This window comes from Salmo salar, chromosome 15 (assembly GCF_965601325.2).
Source record: "Salmo salar chromosome 15, fSalSal1, whole genome shotgun sequence".
Classification (NCBI taxonomy): domain Eukaryota; kingdom Metazoa; phylum Chordata; class Actinopteri; order Salmoniformes; family Salmonidae; genus Salmo; species Salmo salar.
In genome coordinates, this window is record NC_138305.1 from 105,542,304 (window position 1) to 105,564,024 (window position 21,721).

Consider the following 21,721-nt stretch of genomic DNA (forward strand, 5'->3'; position numbering starts at 1 on the left):
CACTCCTCTTCGATGTCTGTGTGAAGTTCCTGGATATTGTCTGGAAGTGGAACAACCTCAGCAATGCAAAAGGAGTTGATTGTTGACTTCAGGAAGTAGTGGAGGAAACATGCCCTGATCCACAGGACTGCAGTAGAGAGTCAGCAGTTTTAAGTTCCTCAGCATCCAATTCACAAAGGACTTAACATGGGACTAAATAACACCACCAGCACTCTGGTCAAGAGGGCGCGACAGCGTTTCTACTTCCTAAAGGCGGCTGAAGAAATTCAGCATGCCGCCCCCGAGTCCTCAAATACTACCGCTGCACCATCTCCAGTGTCCTGACCAGTTGCATCACGGCCTGCTATGGGAATTTCTCCGTCCACGACCGCAAGGCCCTCCAGCAGGTGGTGAAAACGACCCAGTACATTACTGGGACCGTGCTCCAACCCATCCAGTACATCACTGGGACCGTGCTCCAACCCATCCAGGACATCACTGGGACCGTGCTCCAACCCATCCAGGACATCACTGGGACCGTGCTCCAACCCATCCAGGACATCACTGGGACCGTGCTCCAACCCATCCAGTACATTACTGGGACCGTGCTCCAACCCATCCAGGACATCACTGGGACCGTGCTCCAACCCATCCAGTACATCACTGGGACCGTGCTCCAACCCATCCAGGACATCACTGGGACCGTGCTCCAACCCATCCAGGACATCACTGGGACCGTGCTCCAACCCATCCAGGACATCACTGGGACCGTGCTCCAACCCATCCAGTACATCACTGGGACCGTGCTCCAACCCATCCAGGACATCACTGGGACCGTGCTCCAACCCATCCAGGACATCTACTGGAAACGGTGCCTGAGGAAGGCACGCAGCATCATCAAGGACCCAACACACCTCAGCCACGAGCTGTTCATCTTATCGTCGGGTAGATGCTATCGGAGCATGAGGTCTGATACCAACAGGCTCAGAGACAGTTTCTATCTACATGCCATCAGACCGCTGGAACACTTGAACTGACCACCTGCACTGACTCACTCTCTCACACACACACACACACACACACACACACACACACACACACACACACACACACACACACACACTCTGCTACCAGACTCTTATTCTGATTGCTAAATACTGTACAATTTAAACATTTGACCTCCAATCCCCCCCCCTTCCCCAAAACATGTGTAAATATTAGACTATAAATTGTGCCTTCCTGTATTTTAATTAAGCTAAAACATTTATTCTATTCTACTGAGACATTTACTTTATGTTCATATTCTTATCTTTAATTATTTATTATTATTGTTGTTGCAAGGGAGTATTTCATTAGACGGTGTATCCAAAACGATTAATAAAACTTGAGGGGTATAGATCATATTACACATTGTCCTCATCTGTATGTTGTGGGTCTTGAGGGGTAGAGATCAGATTACACATTGTCCTCATCTGTATGTTGTGGGTCTTGAGGGGTATAGATCAGATTACACATTGTCCTCATCTGTATGTTGTGGGTCTTGAGAGGGTAGAGATCAGATTACACATTGTCCTCATCTGTATGTTGTGGGTCTTGAGGGGTAGAGATCAGATTACACATTGTGGGATCATAGTACGCTACCCTCATACACATTTAACAACCTTGTGGCTGCCCAGCAAAAATCTTAAAAAGCATATTTGAGTTTCTATTTTTTGAGTTATAGCACAGTCTGTATCCTGGAAGTGTATTTGTGAGTGTTGCTGTCTATGTAGTTATAGGTTAGCTGCATCATACTGTATGACATCATACTGTAATTACGGCTGTCCAATGGCTTAGCTCAGCTCTAGCAACAAGACCCTTAGCGACGTCCAGCGTGTCAAATCATGTGGTGTAGGGCTCTCTAGGAATGTACACTGCCTTTTTCAGCATGACTCTGTTTAGTCCATTTCCAATTTTCTGTGTTCTAACCATCCTCCTTTCAAAAGACAAAGGAGTAAAACTTACAACCAAAGTATGAAACTGTGGGTTTGTATTTTAATCATTTCAACATAACACATGACAGTTCAAAGATACAATGTCCTGTACAATAAGTAAATAGGTTTGTTGTTATGTCATCTCTTTGGATCGACCGATATACAAATCTGTCACTTTGCAGCAACTGATTGCATGTGAGATATGTAACAAAAAAGCTGTTTTTCTCTGAAGCATATTTTTCTACAATTCTCCCTGTAGTTGATAAACTCCATGCTATAGAAAACAGTGTAAGGATGAATGCAGATATTACATGTATGTGTTCACCTTTTTCCCCCAGAGGTGGCTGTAATAAAGTACTAAACATAAATGTCAATGTCGCTAAACAAGATACACAAAGAGCTTGGAATGCAAGACTTACATTAAGCTAAAAAAATATGTAAAACTACATGTGAATCTTGTCTTCAGCAGACAGTACCCAGTTTCTCACTAAAAAGCAAACTGACTTAAAAATGGATTAAAGAATTCCCTTAAATTCTGTGTTCTGCACCTACTAGTACGGAGGAAAGGTGAAGACAAGTGCATCTCTAGTAGGCGCAGTCGAGGTAATGAACCAACAACAAAGCGCTGTAGCGAAAACATCCGCTCGGCACTCAGTCAAAGCTTAAGGTGAGTTGTTACTTCCACAACCTTTCATTAACGATGCTAATGAACTATTTGATGGTTTGAATCGTGGTGTAACACCACCGTCAGAGGTTGGCCTTCTCAGGAGTATCTCAGCAGAGGTTTAGCAGAGTCACCTCTGCAAAACAGGTGGGATGGATAAAATGATTAGGTCATCCTGATGAGACTGAAGAACTGTTGAAATACTCCTGAAAAGGCCACTTTCCAAGGCTAGCTGTGCAAAACGTAGCATTTACAGCTGCCTCCAAAAAGTACTTTAGTTTTAGTTTTCTTCCGCTAATGAATTATTAGCATATCCATCTTCTCTGCTGTTATGTGTGGTTTGAGTTCTACTGTAAACTGTCATGTGTGGGGTGAGGCCTACTGTAAACTGTTATGTGTGGGGTGAGGCCTACTGTAAACTGTCATGTGTGGGGTGAGGTCTACTGTAAACTGTCATGTGTGGGGTGAGGTCTACTGTAAACTGTCATGTGTGGGGTGAGGTCTACTGTAAAATGTCATGTGTGGGGTGAGGTCTACTGTAAACTGTCATGTGTGGGGTGAGGTCTACTGTAAACTGTCATGTGTGGGGTGAGGTCTTCTGTAAACTGTCATGTGTGGGGTGAGGTCTACTGTAAACTGGGACAGATGGAGACTTGCCTTCTCTGTAGCAAGCTCTGTCTTGGCACAGCATGGTGGATACATGATCTTGTACAATATTAATTTCAAGACTGCCTGATTCTATCTAGAAGCAAAAGTGTATTCTGTAGCTACTAGGCAGCAGTACAAGCCTTTTCCTGTCTAGAGGCAACATGTATTCAGTAGCTACTAGGCAGCAGTACAAGCCTTTTCCTGTCTAGAGGCAACATGTATTCAGTAGCTACTAGGCTGAGGTACAAGCCTTTTCCTGTCTAGAGGAAACATGTATTCAGTAGCTACTAGGCTGAGGTACAAGCCTTTTCCTGTCTAGAGGCAACATGTATTCAGTAGCTACTAGGCTGAGGTACAAGCCTTTTCCTGTCTAGAGGCAACATGTATTCAGTAGCTACTAGGCTGAGGTACAAGCCTTTTCCTGTCTAGAGGCAACATGTATTCAGTAGCTACTAGGCTGAGGTACAAGCCTTTTCCTGTCTAGAGGCAACATGTATTCTGTACCACTAGGCAGTAGTACAAGCCTTTTCCTGTCTAGAGGCAACATGTATTCAGTAGCTACTAGGCAGCAGTACAAGCCTTTTCCTGTCTAGAGGCAACATGTATTCTGTACCACTAGGCAGTACTACAAGCCTTTTCCGACATTTTTTAAATTTATTTCAGCTTTATTTATCATGCGTCAGACAGTTGTTATGGTTGCAAAATAAAAAGTGCTTTAAAAACTGGGTTCCCCAGATAATGTTCTGTTAAATGGAACTATGTCACATCTGTCAAAAAACAGGACCTAGTCTTTTTGACCTTGAAGAGGTCGATCTGGTAGATTGTGGATATGATGTCATGCTCACCATGCTCTCTGAAAGGCAATTGGATTACAAATCTCTGTTACAAATACTTGGTTGTAGAATATGTTGTTGTTGTTGTTGTTGTGTTAATCATATAAAATTCCAATAGAGAAGCCAATGCTGGTTACCCAACAGGCCTGAGAGGGGAGTGGGGGCACATGAAAGAAGGTATTAGTGAAAAGTCTATAAAAAAAAAATAGTTTCTTTTGGAGGAGAAAAATACACAAAGATTGATCAAATCTACACATCAAACTAATGGCACATACATACACAGGATCAAATACAAAATTAAAAACATAGGAACATATAAGCTGAAATTTTAAAAGAAAAAAAACTCTCTTTTTTAAAAAAGATTGAAAGTGCTAGAATTCAGATTAGCTCATAGAAACCCAGGGAGGACAAACTCAATGCCAATTGCCTTTTCTTTTCTTTTTTATCAATAAATGCTCAATAAATGAATAAAAAGACACATGCTAAATTTGAGTGCTACAATTTTGGCTGGGATTGGATATAGCCATGGTCTTCCAAATGTACACTTGATGTACACAAACAAAAAAAAATCTATGTTTTAAGCATAGCTTTTAAACAATTATATCAATATTTATATCCAATTACCACTATAAGAAAGTGGCAAATTCTTTCAAAGAAAGATATGCAAGACACATTTCTTCACGATCAATCATTAAATGTTCTTAATTTAGATAATTTATCAGCCTAGTGGAAGTGTCAACATGAACTTTGGGGATTCTATCCTGAACGTATTACTTCACAAGTATTGGTTGGTAGTGGCGCTACGTCACAACCAAACAAATGTTTCTTTTAAGTTGTATTTATTTTCACATATTTGTCAACTACTTCTATAGGTCAGTCTAATTAGCTGACTGAAGGTAGGTTCTGGTCCGTTGGTCAATTTGAATAACAATTCTACCATTATTAAAATGAAATAATAAAATGTTTATTTTAATGAGCAATTGTGCAAGATTTTGTTTCCTCTCCCCAGGTTTTGGGAATAAAATGAGGTGATGTGTTGTGTTGTTTCAAGGTCCTGTTTTAACAAACAGAAAAGAACATATCATATAACAACAACAAAACGACTAAGACATATCGCAGTCAGTCGTCCCATGCTTTGAATGTCAAAGAGAGGGCTGGTGACTTGTTTGTTCTGAATATTGTGTATTTGTTTTAGACCCTTTCCTCCTGAATCCAGGAAGCAGCTGAGTGAGGAGTACAGAGAGGAAGGGAAACAGTTCAAATCTGTACTACTGTGCATGTTTACATCTTGCAATGTTGAAATGTTCTCTGTTCTACGGGCTAAAAGCAGCAATATGTTTTGTTTTCCTTATGTTATATAGTTTTAGTTTTTTTCTTTATACTTGAAACTACATGTTTACTAATAGTTGCATATGGACTGGGCTGAGTACTCAAACAGACAAAGTCAAGAGAGTTGAGAAAGTTGCAAACCAAAAGGATGATATATTAATACTGTTTATATCAGTCCTTGTACTCTCAAGATGCACTTTGACTGTCTTTTGACTAATGGACTTTATATACCCCATGTGCTGGGTGTTCGATCTATCAATCATGATGTCTGTAGGAAAGTGAAACATATCATTCATTTGTTGGCCATACCAAAGACAGGACATTATTCATATTTTCCATCATACAAATATCACTTACGTGATACAGAGCACGTATTATAGTTTTACAACTTTGGGCGTAAGTTTTCAACAGGCTAGTGAAAATGAAAAAGGCATCTTAAAATCAGACCGCTTAATCAGGTTGTGTTTCAAACTGAGAAAATAGACTATCAACGTCAGTCATTCTTTTTAAAGTCCTACGAGACGATCAAAGATGTCTCTGTAAAATCCTACTGGATTATTATGCCACTAACAGCCTACTAACTACACATTTGTCAAAGTCAACAATCCAAGTTTTTTTCTTTTAGTAGTACATGAACAGATGAAGAATAAATACAGTGGAGAAAGCTACAAGGGCAAAGCTAATACTTCATCCATTTTTTATCAATAAAATGCCAGATACAGACAAATGTAAACCTGCCACATTAAAAACACGTTGTTTTAATACGTCTACCTAAATATACCTTACTGAAATAAAAGCAATTCTAATGTTCATTTTTGACGAGATATTTAATACACTGCAATAACATTCTTTTACACGTTTTCCTTAACTGTCGTCGTTGTTATTTTTGTTTTCTATTCACATATGTCAGGGTTATTATTACCATGCATCTAACAGACTGAATATATATTTGTTTTCATAAAAATAGAAATCAGTAATATATGAAAGGCAGGAAAAGGATGTGACATATTGTTACTCTGGAGACTTCTTAAAAACCAATGCTGGAAGAATGACAATTGAAGGAATGAAAATCCTCATGAGTTAAATAATGACCTGTTTTCAAGAGCAGCTTTTATAGGAGGGGTATTTCCTCCACACAGGGTCATCATCACTGGCCTGGCCCTGGTTGAGCAGGTCACGATGCTTACCCAAAGAGATTCCTAAAGGTAAAGAGACTTCTGCTAAAAAGTGCTGCTCTTGAGGAACAACATAAAACATGCATGACTTGGCATGTTTTCTACTGACTCAAGCTATTTTCTGCACATCTGCTTTTCATTAAATATGTGGGCGCCAGTGGTCGCTGTGTTTGGCGGCATTGGTTATCAACGTTAAAATCAACTCTCTGTTTTCACTTATCTTCTACTTTCTGCACAACTGATGAGTCTGAACAGTAATCAGTTATTCCAGTTTTTTTAAGAGCACTTTTTCAAGACAGATATTTTTTGGTGTGGTTGTAGCCTATATTGGAGGAGGATAATGTCCGTGGGGCAGTATCACTTTAGTCCTTCACTAATCTTTCCCCCCTGACGATGGAGATGACAGACAGGGTGTGTTTCTGGGCAGGTGGTTCAGACCTTTACACTCACAGGAGAGACAACCTAGCATGTTCAGTCACATTTGAAAAAGCAAGAAATTATATTTCACCCACTTCAAAACTAGTGTTCTGGGTCACTAGGCTTCTGGGTAACAATATTTTGTTTTACAATTTTCTCTAAAATTAAGATTATTTTCTTAATATTATGACTTTATAAAGTAACAGTACCACGCCTTCAGGCCTGCAAATGCTGCCTCCTGACTACAGAATAGAGGGAGGGAAGTGATGAGGGGGGATAGGTTAGTGGTAGAGGTTAAAGAACAAATTCACGGCAACTCACAGTATTATACAGAGCCATGATCACATGGAACTCCCTTCCATTTCCAGTTACTCAGCAAACAGAAGAATTACCTTTAAAAAAAACAGATTAAACATCATGGAACAAAGGGGAGAGACACACACACACACACACACACACACACACCACACACCACACACACACACACACACACACACACACTCTAATACAGACACACTAACAGACACACTAACACACAGACACACTAACACACACACTCATTATATTTTAGATGTATTGTTTGTACATCATTGTATTTTAATTTGTGTGACTGTCCTTGTGTATCAGTGTTTTGTTACTTGTCATGTTTTTTGTGTAACCCAGGAAGAGTAGCTGCTGATTCTGCAAAAGCTAAATGGGGATCCAGCTAAACAAACGAGAGGGATTCAATCACCATAGCTAAAGGATAGAAAGAAAGGCCAAATAAAACCTCCTTAGTTTGAAAGTTTCTCATCTTTTCCTTTTGTTTCAATAAAGGGTTTAGTTTCCTCTGAAGTTCAATCAAAAGCTTTTGTGCACTTCAATTAAGGCTTCTAAGTGTTCAAGTGTTTTTATGTCCACTCTTGCAGCCAGCAGGCCCCTTGGCCCCTGGGTGTGAGGCAGTGAGCTGAAGATGATGGCGTAGGGGCCGGGCCTGGGGGCCCCTCATTGGAAGGCCTGGTGAAAGCGAGGCAGGGTGGTCGTGCTGAGGCTGGAGCTAAACACTGGCGGGAGAGGGTGCAGGGGCCCAAGACCCAGGCCCCCGCTGGAGCCCTGCTGCTCCTGAGGTTGAGGTTGCAAAGAGGTAAGAGGTGCGGCTGCAGCTGTGGCAGCGGCGTGGGGCTCAGTGCCACGCAAGGATGACGAAGAGGAGGAAGAGGAGGAGGCAGCAGACGAGGTGTACCCCATCACTAGTCCTGCTGTGCTGATGGGGGCGTTGTAGGGGGGCAGGTTGAGGGGCAAGAAGCCCAGCAGGTGAGAGAAGTCCATGTTAGCAGTGCACAGAGACTCAGCAATGACAGCAGGGCTCTTGGACAGGAGGGAGTTCCCACACAGCTCATCTGTCAGGCCTGAGGGGTGCTCTAGTCCCTCCTTGGGGGGCGAGGCAGCAGCATGATGATGATCGCCTGAGTGGTGGCCCGGCAGCCCACTCTGCAGATCCATGAGAAAGCTCTCCATCTCCACTTTGAGGGGCTTGTCCAGCAGGTATGAGGTAGATCCCAGCTGGTACTTGGGCGGCGGCTGAGCTTGCTGTTGCTGCTGGTGCTGTTGGGGCTGCTGCAGGTGGGGAAGCGAGGGGGAGTTTTGGATGTGGTGGTGATGGTGGTGCGGGGGATGGAGGGGGGGCTCCATGTGGCAGCCCATCCCCATGGCAGCGGACAGGGAGCCGGGCATCAGAGAGTGGTGGTGGCCCACCTCAGGGTTGGACATGGCCTGGAGGTGGTGGGGGTTGTACATGCCCATGGGGAAGGAGGTGCCGCTGGGGAACGGCTTGGCTAGCATGTGGTCTTTGTTGGAACCCATGCTGCACATCATGGGGCTGAGCTCCTCTTTGACAGTGCAGGGGGAGGAGCCAGAGCCCAGCATGCCTTGCATGTCCAGAGGCTCTGTCTTTATCTTCAGCAGCTCCTGAGAGTGGCTCTTCTTCACATGCCGCGTCAGGTGGTCCTTCCTGCCGAAGCGCTGGGCGCAGTACTGACACAGGAAGTCCTTTCTACCGGTGTGGACCACCATGTGGCGACGCACGTCCTTCCGTGTGTAGAAGCGGCGGTCACAGTGGTCACATGGGTGCTTCTTCTCCTTGGCACCTCCGGAGGACTTGCCCGAGTGGCTCTTGAGATGCTCCAGCAGGGCAGGGGTAGTCTCGTAGCTCTGCAGGCACACCTTACAGGTGAGGTCTCCAGCCGTGGCTGAATGCATGGCCACATGACGCTTGTAGCCCAGCTTGGTGTTGTAGTGCTTGCCACATTCCTCACACTTGAAGGCCTCTTTGTTGGGGTCATGGGTCTGCAGGTGGTTCTTCAGGTGATCTTTGCGGTGAAACATTTTCTCGCAGAAGGAGCACTGGTGAGTTTTCTGTGGAGAGTGTGTGGCCATATGCCTGGATAACGAAGAGAGTGCAGTATGAGAAAAAACTTAGTCAGTGAAAGTGTTTTAGAGGAACTGTTTAAAAACTCTTGGTGGAGTGATGTTTTACCTGAACAGTTTATATTTGGAGCTGAAGGCCTTAGGGCAGTGTGGCTGGGAGCAGTGGAAGGGTTTCTCTCCCGTGTGACAGAAGGCGTGAAGCCGAAGCTTATCCTGCGAACCAAACCAAGTCCCACACACCAAACACTCGTTGCCGCTGGCTTCCTCTTCCCTCTCCCTCTCTCTCTCTGTACGTGGCAGGGTAGTGTCGCTGTACAGCTTGGCAGCGGCTATTTGTTCCTCGTCCTCCGGCGTCAGTGCTGTAATATGGCGTGGAGCATCGGCGGCACCAGCTGCCATGGCAGCCCTAGGGTGCTGTTGCCATGAAATCCCGGCCGTGGCTTCCCTGCCTTCCAGGCTCTACGTGGGCAGTGGTGGAGTGCAGTAAAGGGCGTACTCCAGGCAGGGCCGGGTAGGGCTTAGGAGGGCTACGTTCTGGGCCTCAGATAGTGCTGCTGTTGTCAATGTCTGCTGAAAAAACAAAAGTATTTTTGTACTTGTTGTTGCACTATGATGTGAGAGTGCAACTGTGAACATTTTCAAATTCCAGACTTATTTCAATGGTGGTGCGAGAAAGCAAAGATAACCTCTCTCCTCCTTTCCAGAACTGGTCCTCCTTCTGTCTATGGATCTCCTTTCTCTCTCTCCCTCTCCCTCTCTCTCTCTCTCTCTCTCTCTCTCTCTCTCTCTCACCCAGTCCCAACAGCTATGGTTGGGGGTGAGTAGGAAATGTTGCTCTGCATCTTTATTCCCCTGTAAAGAAAATAAAATACAAAGAAAGGAATTAGTATGTGAATACTCTTTCTCTTATTTAAGTGTATTCATGTATTTTTGGCCAATAAAGAATATTCATGATTCATGATGATATCTCCGAAGGTTTGCTTTAAAATGTAAAAGTAATGATTCAATCCTTGTCGCTGAAGATCTACAATACAATTTAAAAGCAATTTCCGATTGAGCAGACATATGCAGCGGCGTTTCCCACGGGGGACCAGCATGAAAAGAAATATGAAAATGTATGAACTCTCTACTGTAAGTCGCTCTGGACAAGAACGACTGCTAAATGACTAAAATGTTTAAAAAGAAGAATGTAAAATGAATCCACCCCCAAATCTGAGCCTATGGACTGATATTGTTTTTCTGCTATGAAAATGGAAAAACAGACTTGACTTGTGACTTTGACAGGGCAGAGTTCCAGTCCAAACACCCGTTGGGCACTAGGGGGCACTAAAGCGCAACGTGGCATAGTGGTACACATGAAAAGTGACTAATAGGAACGTCTGTTTAGTTTAAGACAGAGATCATTCCCAGTAGTTGAGTCATTCAGCCATCCCATTCGTCACAGTATTAATTTATGTAAAATGTCAACATCTTATCCACTGAACGTTAGGCATGCGTTACCATGTATAGCACATTCATGTTGTGTGCTTGGCTTCATACATGTCCTCATCATGTTGTGTGCTTGGCTTCATACATGTCCTCATCATGTTGTGTGCTTGGCTTCATACCTGTCCTCATCATGTTGTGTGCTTAGCTTCATACATGTCCTCATCATGTTGTGTGCTTGGCTTCATACATGTCCTCATCATGTTGTGTGCTTGGCTTCATACATGTCCTCATCATGTTGTGTGCTTGGCTTCATACATGTCCTCATCATGTTGTGTGATTGGCTTCATACATGTCCTCATCATGTTGTGTGCTTGGCTTCATACATGTCCTCATCATGTTGTGTGCTTGGCTTCATATATGTCCTCATCATGTTGTGTGCTTGGCTTCATACATGTCCTCATCATGTTGTGTGCTTGGCTTCATACATGTCCTCATCATGTTGTGTGCTTGGCTTCATACATGTCCTCATCATGTTGTGTGCTTGGCTTCATACATGTCCTCATCATGTTGTGTGCTTGGCTTCATACATGTCCTCATCATGTTGTGTGCTTGGCTTCATACATGTCCTCATCATGTTGTGTGCTTGGCTTCATACATGTCCTCATCATGTTGTGTGCTTGGCTTCATACCTGTCCTCATCATGTTGTGTGCTTGGCTTCATACCTGTCCTCATCATGTTGTGTGCTTGGCTTCATACATGTCCTCATCATGTTGTGTGCTTGGCTTCATACATGTCCTCATCATGTTGTGTGCTTGGCTTCATACATGTCCTCATCATGTTGTGTGCTTGGCTTCATACATGTCCTCATCATATTGTGTGATTTCCCCCCAAAAAATGTGGGTGCACAAAGCCGGCATTGTGTGTGTGTACATGCATGTACATGTTATGAAGCTGGATAAGGCTCACATAATCCTAAAGAAAACAGTGAATCACACTCAGCCCCAGGGTATGAGGGAGGGGGGGGGGGGGTTACATAAAGGAACCGGCTGCTGCGGGACCAGTCTATCTGCCTAAATTCATGAGATTCCTCAAAACTACTGTAAAAGTCCCTTTAAATAAGAACAACACTTGTCTAATTTGGTCAGTTTAAAATGAAAATCCAACCGTTTCAGAGTGATACTGTAACTACATGTCTGGATACAGTTTCATTCCTGACTGATATTTCATATAATAATAATAATAATAATAATAATATAAGCTATTTAACAGACACTTTTATCCAAAGCCACTTACAGTCACGTCAAACATACATTTCTTACAGCATCCAAGTAACACTGTTGCACCATGTCTTTATGTCACCTCCGCTGTCACCTCCGGGCCTCTAGGACCCCTCTGCTCCCACACAGCTAAGTCACATGGTCAAGTCCAAGGTCACCCTGGTCTGGCTCCTACTAACCACACTGTCACCTGTGCCCCCACACTTGATATACACACACAGGAAACTGTTGAGAGTGAAAAACCCAGCAATGTTGCAGTTCTTGACTCAAACCGGTGCACCTGGCACCTACAATACCCCACTCAAAGCACTTAAATCTTTGTCTTGCCCATTTACCCTCTGAATGGCACACATACACAATCCATATCTCAATTGTCACAAGGCCTAAAAAAATCCTTCTTTAACCTGTCTGCCCCCCTTCATCTACACTGATTGAAGTGGATTTAACAGGTGACATCAATAAGGGATCATAGCTTTCACCTGGATTCACCTGGTCAGTCTGTCATGTTCATAATGTTTTGTACACTCAGTGTAAATAAGTGTGTGCATACACATACGACACAAACACTACCCCCTCTCTGTTGATAGGTGCAGTGTGATCTCTGAGAGAGACAGAGGGTACAGGTCTGAATGGTATGAATTAATGAGAGACATCAGTACGCGTGTGTATATAGATGTGGGGGGGGGGGGGGGGGGGGGAGATATCCTGGTCTATTGTGGAGCCGCACAACAACGCACATTCCTGGCCGGCATCACACCATGACCCCTGACCCCTGCCAGTTCTAGTCCCGCATCACATGGTGTACACTACACCTCACACCATGACCCCTGACAGTTCTAGTCCTGCAACACATGGCGTACACTACACCTCACACCATGACCCCTGACAGTTCTAGTCCTGCATCACATGGCGTACACTACACCTCACACCATGACCCCTGACCCCTGCCAGTTCTAGTCCTGCATCATATGGCGTACACTACCCCTCACACCATGACCCCTGACCCGCCGGTCCTAGGCATTACATACCTAACATCCAATAACTAACGCTTCCTACATCAATACTCCTAGCATCTACACCAGGACTCAACAAGACTCGTTTCTGCTATGTCATGTAATCATCTCAGGACTAATAACACACCAACAACACACAACCAAGATCCACATAAGACCTCTTCATCAGCCCCGTAATATATAGTAGTAACCAACACCTCCATCAATCCCTACTTACAACTACCCCACCATCTAACCATCTTACACCTCCATCAATCTCTACTTACAACTACCCCACCATCTAACACCTCCATCAATCCCTACTTACAACTACCCCACCATCTAACACCTCCATCAATCCCTACTTACAACTACCCCACCATCTAACCATCTAACACCTCCATCAATCCCTACTTACAACTACCCCACCATCTAACACCTCCATCAATCCCTACTTACAACTACCCCACCGTCTAACCATCTAACACCTCCATCAATCCCTACTTACAACTACCCCACCATCTAACCATCTAACACCTCCATCAATCCCTACTTACAACTACCCCACCATCTAACCATCTAACACCTCCATCAATCCCTACTTACAACTACCCCACCATCTAACACCTCCATCAATCCCTACTTACAACTACCCCACCATCTAACCATCTAACACCTCCATCAATCCCTACTTACAACTACCCCACCATCTAACACCTCCATCAATCCCTACTTACAACTACCCCACCATCTAACCATCTACACTACCTCCACCATCTAACCACTAACACCCCATCAACCCTCTACAACTACCCCACCATCTAACCATCTAACACCTCCATCAATCCCTACTTACAACTACCCCACCATCTAACCATCTAACACCTCCATCAATCCCTACTTACAACTACCCCACCATCTAACCATCTAACACCTCCATCAATCCCTACTTACAACTACCCCACCATCTAACCATCTAACACCTCCATCAATCCCTACTTACAACTACCCCACCATCTAACCATCTAACACCTCCATCAATCCCTACTTACAACTACCCCACCATCTAACCATCTAACACCTCCATCAATCCCTACTTACAACTACCCCACCATCTAACCATCTAACACCTCCATCAATCCCTACTTACAACTACCCCACCATCTAACACCTCCATCAATCCCTACTTACAACTACCCCACCATCTAACCATCTAACACCTCCATCAATCCCTACTTACAACTACCCCACCATCTAACCATCTAACACCTCCATCAATCCCTACTTACAACTACCCCACCATCTAACCATTTAACACCTCCATCAATCCCTACTTACAACTACCCCACCATCTAACACCTCCATCAATCCCTACTTACAACTACCCCACCATCTAACCATCTAACACCTCCATCAATCCCTACTTACAACTACCCCACCATCTAACCATCTACCACCTCCATCAATCCCTACTTACAACTTCCCCACCATCTAACACCTCCATCAATCCCTACTTACAACTACCCCACCATCTAACCATCTAACACCTCCATCAATCCCTACTTACAACTACCCCACCATCTAACACCTCCATCAATCCCTACTTACAACTACCCCACCATCTAACCATCTAACACCTCCATCAATCTCTACTTACAACTACCCCACCATCTAACCATTTAACACCTCCATCAATCCCTACTTACAACTATCCCACCATCTAACACCTCCATCAATCCCTACTTACAACTACCCCACCATCTAACCATCTAACACCTCCATCAATCCCTACTTACAACTACCCCACCATCTAACCATCTAACACCTCCATCAATCCCTACTTACAACTACCCCACCATCTAACACCTCCATCAATCCCTACTTACAACTACCCCACCATCTAACCATCTAACACCTCCATCAATCCCTACTTACAACTACCCCACCATCTAACCATCTAACACCTCCATCAATCCCTACTTACAACTACCCCACCATCTAACACCTCCATCAATCCCTACTTACAACTACCCCACCATCTAACCATCTAACACCTCCATCAATCCCTACTTACAACTACCCCACCATCTAACCATCTAACACCTCCATCAATCCCTACTTACAACTACCCCACCATCTAACCATCTAACATCTCCATCAATCCCTACTTACAACTACCCCACCATCTAACCATCTAACACCTCCATCAATCCCTACTTACAACTACCCCACCATCTAACACCTCCATCAATCCCTACTTACAACTACCCCACCATCTAACCATCTAACACCTCCATCAATCCCTACTTACAACTACCCCACCATCTAACCATCTAACACCTCCATCAATCCCTACTTACAACTACCCCACCATCTAACCATCTAACACCTCCATCAATCCCTACTTACAACTACCCCACCATCTAACCATCTAACACCTCCATCAATCCCTACTTACAACTACCCCACCATCTAACCATCTAACACCTCCATCAATCCCTACTTACAACTACCCCACCATCTAACCATCTAACACCTCAATCAATCCCTACTTACAACTACCCCACCGTCTAACCATCTAACACCTCCATCAATCCCTACTTACAACTACCCCACCATCTAACCATCTAACACCTCCATCAATCCCTACTTACAACTACCCCACCATCTAACACCTCCATCAATCCCTACTTACAACTACCCCACCATCTAACCATCTAACACCTCCATCAATCCCTACTTACAACTACCCCACCATCTAACCATCTAACACCTCCATCAATCCCTACTTACAACTACCCCACCATCTAACCATCTAACACCTCCATCAATCCCTACTTACAACTACCCCACCATCTAACACCTCCTGAAACCTGAAATCCCCATACTCTCTCCATCTCTGTCGTGACTAAGCTGCACCTCTTCATTCCATTACATTAGAATAAAATGTACAAGTCCCATTGTAAAAACCTGCCCACACATCAGTACAGTCCATGCAGTGAAACCATACAGGTCGTTTTCTGTCATTTATCAACCACTAACAGCTTCATACTGTGTGTGGCCCTTCTGCTCTTTGATATGTGTATGAGCTATACACGCTATGTTCCTCTGACGATTTAAATGTCCTTTACTTTGTTCTTTATTTGGCTTTGTTTGTTTCCCCTGACCCCATCAGGCTCTGGCCCTCTCCCTCCCCAGCAGGGTCCACAGTATGGGCACCAGATCCCCCGCCCAGTTCATACTCAACCACTCCAAGCAACAAAATGGTGCCAATCTCTCAACTACCTAACCTTCCAAGTAGTCAGGGAGGAAGTCAGGGAGGAAGTCAGGGAGGAAGTCAGGGAGGAAGTCAGCAGGGTAGTCGGGAGGGTAGTCGGGAGGGTAGTCAGGGAGGTAGTCAGGGAGGTAATCAGGAGAGTAATCAGGAGAGTAGTCAGGATAGCCATAGCATAGCAGAGTTAAGCACCGCATGCAATGCTTTCCCACGGGGCGCACACTAGTTGAATCAACGCTGTTTCCCGTCATTTCAATTAAATGACGATGAAGCAACGCTGAATTGACGTCTGAGGATGGAAATGGTAGCCTTTCCCCAAATGGTACTGTATATTCACTGTGAATGTCTATAAATAATGTGGTATCATTGTAAAGCATTGTCTTCCCAGGGGTAGAGTAAAGCATTGTCTTCCCAGGGGTAGAGTAAAGCATTGTCTTCCCAGGGGCAGAGTAAAGCATTGTATACCCAGGGGCAGAGTAAAGCATTGTCTACCCAGGGGCAGAGTAAAGCATTGTCTTCCCAGGGGTAGAGTAAAGCATTGTCTTCCCAGGGGCAGAGTAAAGCATTGTCTTCCCAGGGGCAGAGTAAAGCATTGTCTACCCAGGGGTAGAGTAAAGCATTGTCTTCCCAGGGGTAGAGTAAAGCATTGTCTTCCCAGGGGCAGAGTAAAGCATTGTCTTCCCAGGGGTAGAGTAAAGCATTGTCTTCCCAGGGGCAGACTAATCTACTGTCCACGCTGACAATTGTCAGTGCTGAGTGTTTCCATGCATTGCAGACAAAAATAGAATCTACTGAGATAGCAAATCAACATCCAGGAAGAGTATCGCATCACATGTCCATCACAAACAGGCCAAAACAACAACTATCCCCTGACAGGGACTACATGGACAGCAGGATGTTGTTTAACAAGGCTGCCACTTATAAAAAGGTTTCTCTATGAGAAAACCCTTTCACATGCAACTGTCTAGTCTAAAACCTAGAACAGAAATTCCCCTCCACTTTCCAACTGTTCCAAGTGTCTTTGGTTTTGTCCAAGATGAAAGAGCTTCCACATTCCTGTCCTTTGGGGTCAGGGGTCATCTTGTACACTGCTCTGGCTCCTGCATGTGGAGTTGTTTTAACCCTTTCACAGTCACGCTGCTGAAATGAGGGGCGCTAGGCAGAACTAGGCCTGAGGGCACAGAGTAGAGTAGACAGGGCAGAGAGAGCTGTGAGAGCAGTGAGAGTAGTCAGGGCAGTGAGAGCAGTGAGAGTAGTGAGAGCAGAGAGAGCAGTGAGAGTAGTCAGGGCAATGAGAGTAGTCAGGGCAGTGAGAGTCGTCAGGGCAGTGAGAGCAGTGAGAGCTGTGAGAGCAGTGAGAGTAGTCAGGGCAGTGAGAGCAGAGAGAGCAGTGAGAGTAGTCAGGGCAGTGAGAGTTGTCAGGGCAGTGAGAGCTGTGAGAGCAGTGAGAGTAGTCAGGGCAGTGAGAGCAGAGAGAGCAGTGAGAGTAGTCAGGGCAGTGAGAGTTGTCAGAGCAGTGAGAGCAGTGAGAGTAGTCAGGGCAATGAGAGCAGTGAGAGCAGTGAGAGTAGTCAGGGCAGTGAGAATAGTGAGAGCAGTGAGAGCAGTGAGAGTAGTCAGGGCAGTGAGAGCAGTGAGCGTAGTCAGGGCAGTGAGAGTAGTCAGGGCAGTGAGAGTAGTCAGGGCAGTGAGAGCAGAGAGAGTAGTCAGGGCAGTGAGAGTAGTCAGGGCAGTGAGAGCAGTGAGAGCAGTGAGAGTAGTCAGGGCAGTGAGAGCAGTGAGAGCAGTGAGAGCAGTGAGAGTAGTCAGGGCAGTGAGAGCAGTGAGAGCAGTGAGAGTAGTGAGAGCAGTCAGGGCAGTGAGAGCAGTGAGAGCAGTGAGAGTAGTCAGGGCAGTGAGAGCAGAGAGAGCAGTGAGAGCAGTGAGAGCAGTGAGAGTAGTCAGGGCAGTGAGAGCAGTGAGAGCAGTGAGAGCAGTGAGAGTAGTCAGGGCAGTGAGAGCAGTGAGAGTAGTCAGGGCAGTGAGAGCAGTGAGAGTAGTCAGGGCAGTGAGAGCAGTGAGAGTAGTCAGGGCAGTGAGAGCAGTGAGAGCAGAGGGCATGAGGCTACAGAACCTGTTCAACTAAACCACTGAGATAAATATAGAATATAGAAACTGAGTTCAGCTTCCTGAGCCGCACTCACCAGGGAGAGGAGGGGCAAAACACTGATTACAAAAATAATGTGACAAATATACATAAATACACAAACAAACTCTCATATGTCTTGCTGGTTATATCAGTGTCACTTTGTGTCAATATTTTGGTAGTATTTATTCACATTCTGAAATTGTAACCTCTTTTTGCATTATCTGAGAATATTATGATAGTTCATGCCAGTATAGCATGTCTGACTAGTTTGAAAGTACAAGAGGATGTGTGAGAAAGGGAGTTTCCAGAGAGAATTGGACAGATCGATGCTGGGAGATATCCTAAGAGAGGGTGTGGGGGAGAGCTTCTGCAAGTGAGTGAGTGAAAGATAGGAAATGTGAGAGACGGTGAACGAAGGACTGAGAAACTGAGTGAGAGACTGAGAGGAAGGATGAATAGAAAAACACAGAGAGAGACTGCAGGTCTGGAGGGAGGGGGTCACTTGCAACAGTGGAATTCGCCCTTAGCGATAGTGTAGTGACTCCACAGTGGAGGTTGGCAAGTCATGCTTTACTAACCACATTGACAAAAGAGTGACAGGGGAGGAAGTGGAGACACTCCTACAGGCAGGACCAGATAGGAGAGTAGAAAGGAGAGTGAGGAGGGAGGTGTTCCGTTGAATAGCATAGCTCCTTGCATAGCGAACTGCTCAGAGAGGACTATGAATGGTGACCAACAACAATGATCAACGCAGTGACCAACAAGTTCTGAAAGTGTGCTTATGAGGCTGCAGTCAAGTTCTCTGTTGTCAACCCCTCTGTTGTCTCTCCCTCCCTCCTTTCCTCTCTCCCACCATTCACATAAATGGGCAGGTTTCAGTTCCTCTAATGGTTGTTGGCTTTGACAGCCTGGTCTTATAGACTAGACGTAACATAGTATACGTAAATGTGTTACTTGACTTTACATTTTTTAAATATATTTTTTACTTCAGTTTATTTTAGTAAATACTTTAACACTTTCTTTTTTAAAACTGCATTATTGGTTAAGGGCTTGTAAGTAAGCATTTCATTGTAAGGTCTACCTACACCTGTTGTATTCGGCGCATGTGACAAAGAACATTTTATTTGATTTTACTTGAAATTCAGGACACTCAAATTAGTGTATGTTACTTTTGGTATGGTCACATAAGACAGAAGGCAAAAACTAAAGTAAGGTGGTTGGTTGGGGTGGATGGGTAGGCATATAACCCAAACATCAGTACAAAAAAAATATATAAAACATTTTTTTTTAAATGCATGAAATGAAATGTATGCATTCACTACTGTAAGTCGCTCTGGATAAGAGTGTCTGCTAAATGACTAAAATGTAAAAATGTCAAATCTAGCAACCCAAAGGTTGTGTGTTCAAATCTCATCCTTCCACTGACCATAACTCCTTACCTTAACCCCAACCTACCTAACGTTATCCACCTAGCTAACGTAAGCGTTAGCCACCTAGCTAACGTTAGCCACAACAAATACAAAATGGATGATGGACATCCACAAATTGATTCATACCACATGAAACGTAACATATTATAGTAAACGTAAATCCAGGACACTCCAATTAGTATGATATGTGACGTTTGGTATGGTACGTCTACCCCTGAGTCCAGGTTGGTTTTGACCTCCTGGTGTGGAGGATTTTGTAGAGTTGGTGTTGGTGGGGGTGGGGAGCGGGGACAGAAGAGGAACCCCTCCCTGGCACGCCTGAAGAAGACTCTGTGCCAAACCCGCACCTTCCAGGCAGTTGGAGCCAGTAGGCCTGGACAGGCAGCAAACAGTGGGGTCGGGATGTGGCCAAACAACTCCGCGCTCTGCCCGGGCTAAAGATAGCCCCTGTGGTTGTGGGGGCTCATCTGACAGTTACAGAGGAACACCTCCATGGCTCTGTCTCTCTCCTCAGTTCACTTTTCACTGTTGGATCTTCCAAGTCAGTTTGTCTTTCTTTTTGGGGACTTTTGTAAATCCAGCATAAATTATGAGTGATTGAAAGCCAGGGGAAGTATTTATTTTTTCACACTAAAACAGCCATGAACCCTTTTCACCTGTAAGCCAACAATAACACTCATTGACAAATATGCGGTAACCAAAGAGATTTGCAACAGGTCCACTCTGCCTCTGGTCACTTTCTGTGTTGTATCTACTACTGTGTGTGTCTATGGGTACATCCTGCGACAGTAATGATAGAGGGAGGTCACCTGGGTTGTTGGGTTAAGTCTGAGTTTGTGCTGCTTCCTTTACTCAGTTCTGTTACACCACATACCCTGCAGAGATTGTTGTGTATGGGGCGGATGTGTTTTGAGGGGCACTGTTGTGTGAGGGGCACTGTTGTGTGAGGGGCAGATGCGTTTGAGGGGCACCTACCAAAATAAACAGTCTAGATTACAGTACATCATGCATGGGGAGCGATTGGGAGGAGTACCCACTACGCACCAGCCCTTAACTGGAGAACCAGTACTGTAACCTCTCTCTTCTTCATGTGTAGTCCCACACCCTGTCACTAACCTGACAGTAATTCTCATTGACCAAATGCCTTTAACACCCACTATATTCATTCCTGCATTACAACAAGTGGGGAAAGGATATACACCTGGTCTATATACACAACCCTCCCGTGTTCACGCTCTGATTGAGACTCTAAAACAAGGCTCTTTCATAGAGCTATCAGAGAAATACACTAAACACACACTTAATAACTATTCTATTAAAGCCACACAATGGACTTTATGACTGATTATCTCAAACACCAATACTCTCAATGTGCTGTATAGACCTACTGAGAACTCTCAATGTGCTGTATAGACCTACTGAGAACTCTCAATGTACTGTATAGACCTACTGAGAACTCTCAATGTGCTGTATAGACCTACTGAGAACTCTCAATGTGCTGTATAGACCTACTGAGAACTCTCAATGTACTGTATAGACCTACTGAGAACTCTCAATGTGCTGTATAGACCTACTGAGAACTCTCAATGTGCTGTATAGACCTACTGAGAACTCTCAATGTACTGTATAGACCTACTGAGAACTCTCAATGTACTGTATAGACCTACTGAGAACTCTCAATGTGCTGTATAGTCTACTGAGAACTCTCAATGTGCTGTATAGACCTACTGAGAACTCTCAATGTGCTGTATAGACCTACTGAGAACT

The 21,721-nt window shown here is 44.5% G+C and overlaps 1 protein-coding gene across 2 annotated transcripts in view; it reads right to left on the reverse strand.

Annotated features, from left to right (window-relative positions):
- Positions 1-1,991: 1,991 nt before the first annotated feature.
- The window catches only part of LOC106572826 (zinc finger protein PLAGL2), a 42,912-nt gene continuing 23,182 nt past the window's right edge, over positions 1,992-21,721 (reverse strand). The window contains exons 2-4 of one of the 2 annotated variants that reach the window (XM_014147333.3): positions 10,111-10,276; positions 9,534-9,991; positions 1,992-9,437 (exon numbers count right to left, since the gene is read on the reverse strand). In XM_014147333.3, the coding sequence (XP_014002808.3) occupies positions 8,003-9,437; positions 9,534-9,823 (1,725 nt within the window). In that variant the 5' untranslated portion in view covers positions 9,824-9,991; positions 10,111-10,276 and the 3' untranslated portion in view covers positions 1,992-8,002. Of the gene's footprint in view, positions 9,438-9,533; positions 9,995-10,110; positions 10,277-21,721 lie in introns of both variants that reach the window. The other variant, XM_082962240.1, reaches the window with a different exon arrangement.